Source organism: Podarcis bocagei (assembly GCF_964188305.1).
Source record: "Podarcis bocagei genome assembly, chromosome: 9".
NCBI classification, from domain to species: domain Eukaryota; kingdom Metazoa; phylum Chordata; class Lepidosauria; order Squamata; family Lacertidae; genus Podarcis; species Podarcis bocagei.
In genome coordinates, this window is record NC_138134.1 from 64595486 (window position 1) to 64607983 (window position 12498).

Here is a 12498-nt window from a genome sequence, read left to right on the forward strand (position 1 = left end):
GACACTCTATGAAATTGGAAGGCAGAGAAGCCTTTGCCTGACCGCAACTGATAGAACATTATCTCCATAAAACGTGACATACCTTCCGCAGGCCACCTGAGACACCCGAGCACCAAACAGCTCAGCTACAAGTCGTGGTAACAGCTCGTTGCGCCTAGAGTTGTGGCCAAGCTGTCCACAGCTGCCATCTCCAAAGGTGCAGACTAATCCATCCTTGATGGGAGAGACAGACAGAGAGAGAAGTGAATGCATCAGCATAAACATATCTTGTCTACAAAGCTGGGGATAAGAAAGTTTTCTATGAAGGTGGGCAAGGCAGTTGGATAATGAAGAAGAGGAGTTTGGATTTGATATCCCGCTTTATCACTATCCTGGGACGCAGGTGGCGCTGTGTGTTAAACCACATAGCCTAGGACTTGCCGATCAGAAGGTCAGCGGTTCAAATCCCCACGACGGGGTGAGCTCCTGTTGCTCAGTCCCTGCTCCTGCCAACCTAGCAGTTTGAAAGCACGTCAAAGTGCAAGTAGATAAGCAGGTACCACTCCGGCAGGAAGGTAAACAGTGTTTCCGTGCGCTGCTCTGGTTCGCTGGTCATGCTGGCCACGTGACCCAAAAGCTGGCTGGCTCCCTCGGCCAATAAAGCGAGATGAGTGCCGCAACCCCAGAGTTGGTCACAACTGGACCTAATGGTCAGGGGTCCTTTTACCCTTTAGTTATCACTCTCCGAAGGAGTCTCAAAGTGGCTAACATTCTCCTTTCCCTTCCTCCCCCACAACAAACACTCTGTGAGGTGAGTGAGGCTGAGAGACTTCAGAGAAGTGTGACTAGCCCAAGGTCACCCAGCAGCTGCATGTGGAGCAGGGATGCAAACCTAGTTCACCAGATTATGAGACTACTGCTCTTAACCACTACACCACTCCTGGTGTAGTCCAATTGCTGTGTTAGCAGCACTAGGGCACAAGTCTGGGCGCTGTCTATGGAGGCCCTGGGCTGCCCAGATGACAGGTTGATGTGGTCCAAAGGAAAGCAGAGCAATACGTTTGGCACTAGCTTGGCTGCAGGTGTTGCCACAAGGAGATGTGCAACTATCTTAGGGACTCCAATCCAGGTTTGTGTAGGGTTTATTCCTTAGCCCTTTCTTCTCCCAAAGATGTGCCACAAACATCTTCTAATTTTATTTTTTATTTTTTAAGGTAACCTCTCAGAGATGATTCAGAGAGCGAGTGTAAAGGAGATAGCAAAACTAAACTGACGTCCAGCGCCGAGGGCCTTCTGGCGGTTCCCTTGCTGCGAGAAGCCAAGTTACAGGGAACCAGGCAGAGGGCCTTCTCAGTAGTGGCGCCCTCCCTGTGGAACGCCCTCCCACCAGATGTCAAAGAGAAAAATAACTACCAAACCTTTAGAAGACATCTAAAGGCAGCCCTGTTTAGGGAAGCTTTTAATGTTTAATAGGTTATTGTATTTTAGTGCTTTGTTGGAAGCTGCCCAGAGTGGCTGGGGGGACCCAGCCAGATGGGCGGGGTATAAATAAATTAATCATCATCATCATCATTTTATAGTATTATTATTAAATTAAAACAACGGCAACTAGGCAAACCTTCGAGAGAACGGCAGTATGCTCCCCGCCACACGAAACAAACATTGTCTTCTCATGCTCTAAGGCCTTCACGATTGTAGGGGAGCATCTGTCTGAAATAGGAACAAAAAGTGAAATGGAACCAGTTTGAGAGTGCGTCAAGAGATCCTTTCAAAGAGGGTTGGAGAACCTCAAGTTCCTCAGGCCTCTCTTGTCCAGCCCTTGGGATGTTCCTCAGACCACACCTGCTTCTCTTCAGGCCACACCTTCGCTCAAGTCTGGTAGCTTGGACTCTACTCCCTCAGGTGCTTTTGCTTGGTGGGAATGTGGCCTTGGACTGTGATAATGCAGTGTGACTGAATGTGGGATGGAACAGTCTGTGTGGGTCTGTGTGTAGACACCTCTTGACTTTTGCATGCATGGAATGTGGCCGACTGCACAAATGTTAAGTCCTGTACATTGCTCCACCCACCTAACACTGGCAAGCGGCCCCCAGGAGGTTCCCAAAATGAAATGTGGCCCTTGAGCTGAAAAAACTCTCCTCCCTGCTTTTAAAGAAAAATGTTTCATTACTTTGTATTCATAAAGATGTTTTTAAACATTGCAAGCTGTCTTGGGAGAAAAGTGAGATACAAATACGTTAAACAAATAAATAGCTATATGCATATACAGGCGTACCTTGGTTTTCAAACAGCTTAGCTCTTGAATGTTTTCGCTCCCAAACACCGCAAACCTGGAAGTGACTGTTCCGGTTTGCAAACATTTTTTTTAGCCGAACATCCATCGAGCTTCTTGCAGCTAATCAGAAGCCACACTTTGGTTTCCAAACGTTTTGGAAGCCAAATGGACTTCCGTTCTACTTCCAAGGTATGAATGTATACGAAACGGGTCACTGGCCCACCTAGCCTGTCTTTTGTGACTCATAGCAGCCAAGAGAGATCTTAGGCATATTTCTCTGGTTCTGCTCCCTGGAACCCTGGAGATGCTGTGGATTTCTGCAATAACTTTCAGAATTCAGGTTTAAGGAGATTTCAGGTTTTGCCACGTGGTGGCGCAGTACTATAGCTTTGCTACAGTTTTGCTAGCCATTAGTCTTAAAACTCCATATCTATGTCTCCATGGCTTTCCCCACAAAAACACCCCTGCTCTTTAATGCTGAAGAGCAACAAGCAGAGATTTCGATTTCCCGCGGACTGCCATTTGCTCCACTTCAGTGGTTTTTAAAAAGCAGTTTTTCATAGGGAAGGCTCTGGAGCAAAAACAACAAGAGCTCTGAGACATGGAGATTTAAAGCACAGAGGAAAGGTAAGTGTCGATAAGCCCTCAGCTATCTAACTGCACTAAAGAAAGGAACAGTAAGAGCTAGTGCATCATTCCTCTGTGCTTTTAAAACTCAGCTTAGTTTTCAGGTATGCATTTCGTTCTCCAAATATAGAATGCAAATAAACCATTTCTCAAGGAATCCCATTTTGTATATATAGGCAAATGAAGCATTTATTCCAGCTATGGGAATGAGTTGTTATGAAATCTGACTCTTGGCTAAAACACAGCATCGAAGTACACTTTGCCCTGACAGCAGCCTGGTCATCAGAATCACCTGCACCTTAGTTTTCAAATGGCTACGTCTGAATAGGCTCTTAACCTCTTGGGAGAAGGACAACAAAGAGGGAGCCAGTCAAGCTTCTTGGAGGAGAGAATTCCACAATCTGGGAGCAGCCACAGTAAAGTCTCCTTCTTGTGTCACTACCAACCAGGCTTCTGATGTTGATGGGACTGGGAGAAGGGGCTCACCCAAAGATCTTAACATCCAGGTAGGCTTGTAGCAGTGTTGCTAAAACTTGGGTCCCCCTCTGTTGTTGGACTACAACTCCCATCATCCCTGACCACTGAGATGATGGGAATTGTAGTCCAACAACAGCTGGGGGGGGGCAAGTTTGAGAAACACCAGTAGGGAGATGTGGTCTTCCAGGTAGCCTGGGCCCTAGCCATATAAGCCCAGCATTTCATAAATATTCCTCAGATTCAACCACATGGATAGCACTTTTCTTTACCTTCTGTGTCTCCAAGGCCCAGCTGTCCAAAAGCATTCTTTCCCCAAGAATAGACAGTTCCAAACACAGAGAGGGCCACGCTGTGAGCAGATCCAGCTGCAATCTTGGCCAAAGGGATGCCTTCGAGCTCCCACACAAGTCGTGGTTCCTTAACAGCGTTGATCTCCCTTCTCGCTGCAACCTGGCCGTAGTCGTTCTGACCCCAGGCAAAGAGCTCTCCTCCTTAACCCAACATACAAAAGGAAGTACAACAGATGTATTTGCCATTATATATATAATGGGACAATTGGGGCGGGGAGGTGGAGGAGCACCATTTGTCTTGGGCCTCAGGCTCAAAAGGGCATCAAATTGTTCATTTTTTGGCATTTGGTAAGCTTTGCAATGTGCTTATATGAGCACCAGGGCAAAATACTCTCACCTTAGAGCTGCAAAGTAATGCATCTGCATCAAATGAGACTGGAAAAATCATTAATCATTTGGCGCGCGCACACACACACACACACACACACACACACACACACACTGGTTTTTGGGGTCAGCATTTTCAGTTTTTACTATAGCTAGGGTCTCAAAAGCTGGAAGTGGTCTGGGCCACTCTAGATCTCTGAGATGGCATATACAGAGGGTTTTTTCCCCTAAAAAAACATTTAGTGGTACTCTCATTTTCCTGCTCGTATTGAACTACTGCCCCTTAATGAGGCCAAACTTAGATTCACAAAATGTTTAGGGGTATGCATACCCGTGCGCCCCCCCGAAAAAAGCACTGGGCATATATACACCCACTAAACCCTACCTAGTGACTAAGGTCCACACCAGTTGATCTCAGGGCCAAATTGCACATCATTTTAGTTATGGATCTATGCCTTTAAATGCTGGGCGGTGGCAGCGGTGGCGGGCTTTAACCCTTTAACATACCCACCCTCTGTGGTCCTGATCCAGATTGGGGGCTCTGTACCTGCAATTTGCGTGGGGTAGGGAAAACCAGGGCTTTTCCCCCCAGCCAGAACTCAGTTCCGGCACCTCTCAGGTGAGTGCCATTGCCATTCTGAGAGTATGTTGGAGATGTTCATGGTGAGTTCCAGTACCTCTTTTTGTAAAAAAATAGAACGGAGGGGGGGGGAGTTTTTTTCCCTGTGCAAATTTTAGGGGCTGGACCCTCAATCCAAATCAGAAGAAGCCTAGGAGGGAGGGGGACAATGGGTTAATGGCCCACTGACTTTACACTTTCTTACCAATCCGAGTAGGGACCCTGCACTTACATGTGCTAATGTAACATCTGGTTTGGCCCTCAGGTGGCGCTGTGGGTTAAACCACAGAGCCTAGCACTTGCTGATTGCAACTTCGGCTGTTTGAATCCCTGCTCCTGCCAACCTAGCAGTTTGGAAGCACATCAAATAGACAAATAGGGACCACTCCGGCGGGAAGGTAAACGGCGTTTCCGTGCGCTGCTCTGGTTTGCCAGAAGCGGCTTAGTCATGCTGGCCACATGACCCGGAAGCTGTATGCCGGCTCCCTCGGCCAATAAAGCGAGATGAGCGCCGCAACCCCAGAGTTGGTCACGATTGGACCTAATGGTCGGGGGTCCCTTTACCTTTATGGGGCAGAGAGGAACAGCTAGTTACTAGGGGGAGATACAAGCCCACCCACTTGCCCCCTCCTATGTCTATCTCACCCCCTCCTCCAAGGATCTCTGGGAAATATGTTTTTCCCCCAAGGTAGGTGAAACTGAGAGGTCACAATGTGCCCCCACTACACAGAATTTTATGGAAACAGTGTACCATTCAGAACACAGCTCACAAGGAATAGCTGGGATTAATGATTTCCCACATCAAAATCTGCAGCAGCCCTTTGGCCTGATCAGGGTATGATTTGTTGATGTCCGGGCTCCTAGAACATAAGAACAGCCTGCAGGATCAGGCCCACCTGGTCCAGCATCCTGCTCTCACAGTGGCCAACCAAATGCCTGTGCTTGCAACTGATTTTCTTCTTTAGCCACATCCCTTGTCTGTTTCAAGGATTTAATTTCTTTTAGCTGATGGCTTTGCAAAAGTTGATGTGAGCTACCTGGGGTACGCCAGCTGGAACGGAAAGGCAGGGTATATATGTTCCCAAAAAAAACCCCCAAACACCCAAGGAAGCTGTGTGAGAATGTTTCAGTACCTTTTGATAATGCCAGGGAATGATGGTCGCCACATGCAATTTGGACGATGCGTTTGTCTCCCAATTCTTTCAATAACCTGTTTTCAAAAAGCAAGTAGAAACAGTGCCAATCAAATAATGACATTTCTCATGTATAATCCAAGCAAGTATTTCAAGTGTAAACATGCATTATTGAGATGTGTGGATCACAAAGGAATTATTATTATTTTTCAATATAATTCTGCTGCTTTAAAACAACAACAACAACACCCGTCAGTCAGTCAGTCAAGATCAGGTTTCCTACCTGGGCTTTGAATGAACACCTCTGGATGCAATACTGTGCTCAGAAAGTTTTCCTTCTGATGAGAGAATGAGCAGGTGAGATGCTTCGCCGTCTAGCAAATCTACCTTGGCTCCCTTGGTTAACTTGATACGCTCTGGAAGATCGAACAAGATAAGCACAGAAATTGTTTTTATGCATAATCACACCTAAAGGAGCGCCAGTGGTGGCTGGTGTTCAGCAGGACTGACAATGTGGAAACATAAGAACATAAGAAGGGCAACTGGCCTGTCCTTTACTCACAGTGACCTCCCAGATGCCTGTGGGAAACCCTCAAGTAGAACGCTCCTTCCTTCCTGCAGTTTCCAGGAACATGATATTCAGAAGAAGTACTGCCTCCAATTGTGGAGTCAGAGTATAGCCATCCTGGCTAGTAGTCATGGGCAGCCCTTGTTAGAATTCCTGCTCCGTGATTGCAGTCATGGGATTGTTGTCTATCACATGACAGTATATATGTTGACTCCACAAAGTGGGAAGTGACGGGTGTTTGTGTTACTGTGTTCCGTGAAGTGGGACTATTGTCCTTTGTTCTTTTTCTCTTTGCTATCTGATGCTAGAGAGAGAGGGAGCCATGTTGCAGTGCTCCGTGTGTGTTTATATGTAAATAAAGTAGATTAGCCAAAATGCTGAGTTGCTGAGGTCTGTCACGCAAGCTGCGAAGACTCTGCGGATCCCTAAGTCTGCCGATGTCTGTTGGCATCGGTCGCTCTGATGTTCGGGCTGAAGAAAGCTTTTGAAGCTTCCGAACGATCGACCAGGAGGGAGGGAACATGCCAGTTGGGCATGTGTCTCTGCCAGGGTCCTACTCAAGTGTAGGACAAGCTCCTGACAGCCTTGTCCCCTGTGAATTTGTCCAATCCTCTTTTAAAGCCATCCTTGTGGGTGGTCATCCCTGCCTCCTGTGGCAATGAGTTCCATAGTTTAACTGGATGTTCATAGTCTTTGCCATCATTCCACCTTCTAACTATGCAGGGAGTGCTTGCTCAGTTCCACATGGGTAACACTAAGACGAAGGATATGTTCACATTACCACTTGCTCCACATCCAGAAATCTCCCATTGCTATTAGTATTATTATTTTCTGAAACAGCATTCACAAGATGTCACCCTCAGTCCATATTGACCTTGCAGTTCCTTGACAAATACTGCTTGCTGTCTGGTGCTTTCCCCCTCAAAACAAATGGCATAATCTATGCATTAGGTGGGGAAGTATGTACAGTGGGAAGAAGTACCTTTTTAATTTTTTTTTTAAACCCTTTGGGGGGAAAACTAAGAGGGGACACCCCAGAACTGACTAACATTGAGGTGTGTGCAGAGAAAAAGAACGAGGCGGCTGGAAACCTGAACAGAAGCACTCCACACAAAATTATGTTGCAGCTCCTAGTACTTTTTCTCTAATGTCCATTCAGACATGAATTTGACCCTGTCTTCCAATATGGAAAATGAATTGAAAAACACCAGGATAATTGATAAGTAATAAGCCCTTATTTAAAAAACAAAAACAAAACTTAAATTTTATTTTGTTAACATTCAATACAATTAGCTTTAAACAATTTAAGCTTCCTATATTTCCATTGTGGCTGTTCTAGCTAAAGGCCTAGTCTGTTCTCTCTCTCTCTCTCTCTCTCTCTCTCTCTCTCTCTTTCTTTCCTTCTCTTTTTGTAAAAAACAACAACCGTTATTTGCACAAGCCAGCGGATGATGACATGAGCTGGACATTTGCTGTGACTCCAGAATAGAAAGTGAAACTGGTGCTGATGTAAACCTCATATTGCAGATGACAGGAATGAGTTGATAGGATGTCAAGGAAAAAAATAAACCCAAGAAGAGCTACGTACATCAGATGCCTGCAAATCACTGGAGAGTTTCCTTTCAAATGAGACCAAGAAGAAGAAGAAGAGTTTGGATTTGATATCCCGCTTTATCACTATCTGAAGGAGTCTCAAAGCGGCTAACATTCTTCTTTCCCTTCCTCCCCCACAACAAACACTCTGTGAGGCGAGTGAGCCTGAGAGACTTCAGAGAAGTGTGACTAGCCCAAGGTCACCCAGCAGCTGCATGTGGAGGAGCGGAGACGCGAACCCGGTTCCCCAGATTACGAGACTACCGCTCTTAACCACTATACCACACTGGCTCAAGAGATGTCACATCCTTCAACATACATTTAAAACACTTTTATATCACTTTAACGGTCATAGCTTTCCCCCATAGAATCCTGGGAACCGTAGTTTGTTAACTGTGCTGGGAATTATAGCTCCAAGTGGAGGGGGTCTCCTATCAACTTGCAGCGGTCTTAAACTACAGTCCTCAGCATTGTTTGGGGGAAAGTTGTGGTATAAATGTGCTTTTAAATGCATAGTGCAGAGAGCACCTTAGCAATTAGAGAATCTGCCAGTTTATCATCTCCCCCCCCCCACACTTTTCCAGTCTTAAATCTCCACATAAGTCTGCGATTTCTTATTTTAAAAATCCTCACGGAAATTCACCAGCATTTTAGTACGAAATGTACACGTACGTGCAATTCCGCCTAATGCACACATTTTTTTAATGTATTTTTAATCTTTGTTGGAAGCCGCCCATAGTGGCTGGGGAAGCCCAGCCAGATGGGCGGGGTACAAATAATAAATTATTATTATTAGTATTATTAGTATTATTATTTTGTGAAAAGCAACTTTCCCAAACGTCATGAGCTACTCACTGAGACCCCCCTGGCATCCTCCGTCCTCTGCCCTGTCATAAACGATGACAGTCCTGTCCGTCTTCACTATAGCCAAGCAGCCTTGTCTGCAGGTGACTTGGCGGATGGTTCCAGGGTCCTCCTTGCAAAGGCTGGGATGATAGCCGACAGCCTCTGGGAACAGCAGCAAGGCTTTGGATCGCAAGGGTGAGGGATGAGGCAAGTCCGACCGGGTGCCCACCTCAGTCCTGGGCGTACGGCTTTTGGACCTCCTTGTCATCTTCTCTCCCGGTTTTCCTCACAGGCAGTCCACTCTCAGAACTAGGACCACCAGCGCCAGCCCTTTATTCTGGGACGCAAACCATTGTTGTGTCTCTGCCAGAGAGAGAAATGTTTCCGACTTTGGCCAGAATTGAAAGATGTAAAAGGAGCACAAGCGTTCAGGATGTCAGCAATCTGGATGGATGGCTGATGCTCCTCTCTGAGTTGTCACCCGAGTTCTGCTCTAAGGAATGCCAAAGAGTGAGACTTCTTGGGGAAAGGAGCCAAAAAAAGAGAGAGCTGTTTCTCTCTAGTTTCTGTTTACGCATTTGCTTTCGAAACAGAGTAGGAGGCGGGTCTTCCTAGGAAACAGAAACCGTTGCTGCTGCTGCTGCTGCTGCTGCTGCTGCTGCTACTGCTGACAGTGAGAAAGATTCTCTCTCTGCAAATCCCAGAAGTGAAGCCCTGTTAACCTGTTGCAACAGAACAAGCAAGAGTCTGGTGTCGCCAGCTTAAAGACTAGCACATTTATTAAGGTAAAAACTGTCTGTGGACAACAGTTCACCCAATCAGATATATCTATGGATTGCAGCTCACAAAAGCTTATGCAGTATAATGAATGTGTAAAGGCTGTGCCTACAGGCTCTCACTGCTCTTCGCAAAAGAAGCATGCCGTAAGAAAAATGAACATTGCTTGCTGTGGCATTGTCACTGAGGTGATGCCTTGCCCTTTTAAGAAATATATGCCCTGTTTCAATACAGCTGAACTTCAAAGGGAGACAACAACAGTTTGATTTATTAAGAGGTTCAGTGCTGTCACCTTGTCAATCGAACAAAGGTTGTTATAAATTCATGCCATGCGTGTTAATCAGGTCAACTTATGCCAGGTTGTCTGTGTTATCAACAAAAATCAGTTTTGTGAATGAACACTGCCAGTTCCTAATTATCTGTCTGTATACTTTTTAAATTTCTCTCTGACCTCATTGTTTACATTCTCTCTACCCACTTTCAATCATTTGTATATGGCAACTCAAGGTTCATGCATCTGAGAAGGGGACCGCTGTTCATAAATACTCTTTTTGATACAGACATGTAGAATGTTGACATGAACTTTGTTTTTTTTATCGTTGATTTTAATTATTTATAATACTTTAGGTGGCTGTTTTTAAGCGTTTTCCGATCCTTTGTTTTATTCTTTCTGTAAACTGATTTGAGGTTTCATGTATGCAAATCACATGAAATAAATAAATGGGCATGTTCTCCCCTCCACTGTCAAGAGGCAATGTCTCTGAACACCAGCAGCTGGGAATCACAAATAAGGACAGTACTGTTGCATTCTGGTCCTGCTTTCATTGACAATCTGGTTGACCACTGTGAAAGCAGGCCTGACCCAGCCAGCTCTTATTCTCTCCAGAATGGTTCACCTGTCCCTCTTTCTGTCCCCAGGAAGCTGCCTTAGGCCCATGTAGCCTCATCCTGCCTACTTTGACTTGCAGTGACTCTCAGACAACTCTCTTTAACAACTGCTACCCAACCCAGTTAACTAAGTCTGACAGAAATAAAATTGGGATCTTCTGTATGCAGGGCAGGTGTGCTGCTGCAACACAACAGCAGAAAATATGACAAGGGTTTTTGCCAAGTTGGGATAACCCATGAGGTCTCTCTAGCTGTTGTTGAACTACAACTTCCATGATCACTAGCCCTAATGGCTGGGGCCGAGAATGGTAGCTCGAGAACATCTTGAGGACCCTAAGTTGGTGGTTCCTGCCCCTTCAAGTGGAGACATAAAAATGAATGAGGTGTTTGTTTCCCCCCCCCCCCATACATGAGAGAGAGAGGGGTTGCTAAAGGCAGTGGCAGAGTTGCAAGTGGTCTGCTAGTTTAGCAGTGGTCGAATTCATAGAATTGTACAGTTGGAAAGGGACCACATGGGTCATCTAGGAATCTTTTGCCCAACATGGGTCTGGAACCCTTGACGCTGAGATTAAAAGTCTCATGCTCTACCAACTTGAGCTTTGTGTCCCATCCTCTCCATTCAAGAGTCACCAACCTGATTTTATATGAAAGAATCAGAAGGGATGCCAAGGGTCATGTAGCCCAACTCCCTGCAATGCAGGAATCTCAACCAAAGCATCCATGACAGATGGCCATCCAGCCTGTTTAAAAACCTCCAAGGACGGAGAGTCCGCCACCTTCTGAGGGAGTCAGTTCCATGGTCAAACTGCTCTGTCAAAAAGTTCTTCCTGATGTTTAGTCGGAATCTCCTTTCTTGGAACTTGAATCCATTGGTTAGTGCTGGGGTCAGCAAACGTTTTCCGCAGGGGGCCAGTCCACTGTCCCTCAGACCTTGTGGGGGGCAGGACTATATTGGGGGGGGATAATCCCCCCTACCGGCTCTCCCCTCCCTTCTCCACAGCACTGGACAAGCCCCAGTGGCTGCTTACCTGTGCCTTGCGAGCGGCAGGGGCTGGCGGCGGTGGAGGGACAATGAGCGGCATGAAAGGGCTGGCTCCGGAGAGGGGCTGCGTAAAATAGCGCTCAGCCAACTGCGGCTCAACAAAGCCCAGCCCCTTGTCGCGAATTCTTTGCGTTGCTTTAGCAGAAATGCTCAGAGTTCCAGGTTCTTCAGTACAGTATTAGTTATTGTGGGCTATATATACAAATGGGATGCGGGTGGTGCTCTGGGTTAAACCACAGAGCCTAGGACTTGCCGCTCAGAAGGTCAGCGGTTCGAATCCCCACGACAGGGTGAGCTCCCGTTGCTGGATCCCTGCTCCTGCCAACCTAGCAGTGCGAAAGCACGTCAAAGTGCAAGTAGATAAATAGGTACCGCTCCGGCGGGAAGGTAAACTGTGTTTCTGTGCACTGCTCTGGTTCGCCAGAAGTGGCTTAGTCATGCTGGCCACATGACCTGGAAGCTGTACGCCGGCTCCCTCGGCCAATAAAGCGAGATGAGCGCTGCAACCCCAGAGTCGGCCATGACTGGACCTAATGGTCAGGGGTCCCTTTACCTGTATCTACAAATATCTACAGAAGCAGTTAATACAGTCAGACAGAGTACCTGGCTGCACCTTAAAGCAAATAGGAAGACTTTCTCTTTGACCACACTCCTCTATACCACCATTACTGCTGGACAGGCTTCCCTTTTAAACCGATGACAGCCAATCAACTGTCAGCACATTACTACTGAGTCATTCTGACCCAGCACCTCCATAGAAAGTATTGCATCAGCCTGTTGCATCAACTAGCAAACTCAAGCCTGCAGACTTACAATCTTACACAGCAAGCATTCTGTGAATCCCGACACCCCTTTCCTCCTCTAGGCAACACGATGACCAAGACATTGCCTAGACATTGTTGACGTTCTCTTTGCAACACAGGGGTTTGTTTGGATACCCCTCATCCTCTAGGCAGGGCGAGGAGAAACCAGGAGGGAGGGAGGGAGGAGGCGCTGC

The 12498-nt window shown here is 46.6% G+C and overlaps 1 protein-coding gene across 3 annotated transcripts in view; it reads right to left on the reverse strand.

The window, feature by feature from the left end:
- The window catches only part of LOC308594167 (E3 ISG15--protein ligase HERC5-like), a 39829-nt gene extending 29729 nt beyond the window's left edge, over positions 1 to 10100 (reverse strand). For all 3 annotated transcript variants that reach the window (XM_081206982.1, XM_081206983.1, XM_081206981.1), the window contains exons 1-6: positions 8804 to 10100; positions 6071 to 6203; positions 5788 to 5864; positions 3628 to 3849; positions 1598 to 1689; positions 83 to 213 (exon numbers count right to left, since the gene is read on the reverse strand). In XM_081206982.1, coding sequence (XP_081063108.1) covers positions 83 to 213; positions 1598 to 1689; positions 3628 to 3849; positions 5788 to 5864; positions 6071 to 6203; positions 8804 to 9062 — 914 coding nt within the window. In that variant the 5' untranslated portion in view covers positions 9063 to 10100. The remainder of the gene's footprint in view (positions 1 to 82; positions 214 to 1597; positions 1690 to 3627; positions 3850 to 5787; positions 5865 to 6070; positions 6204 to 8803) is intronic.
- Between the last annotated feature and the right edge of the window lie 2398 nt (positions 10101 to 12498).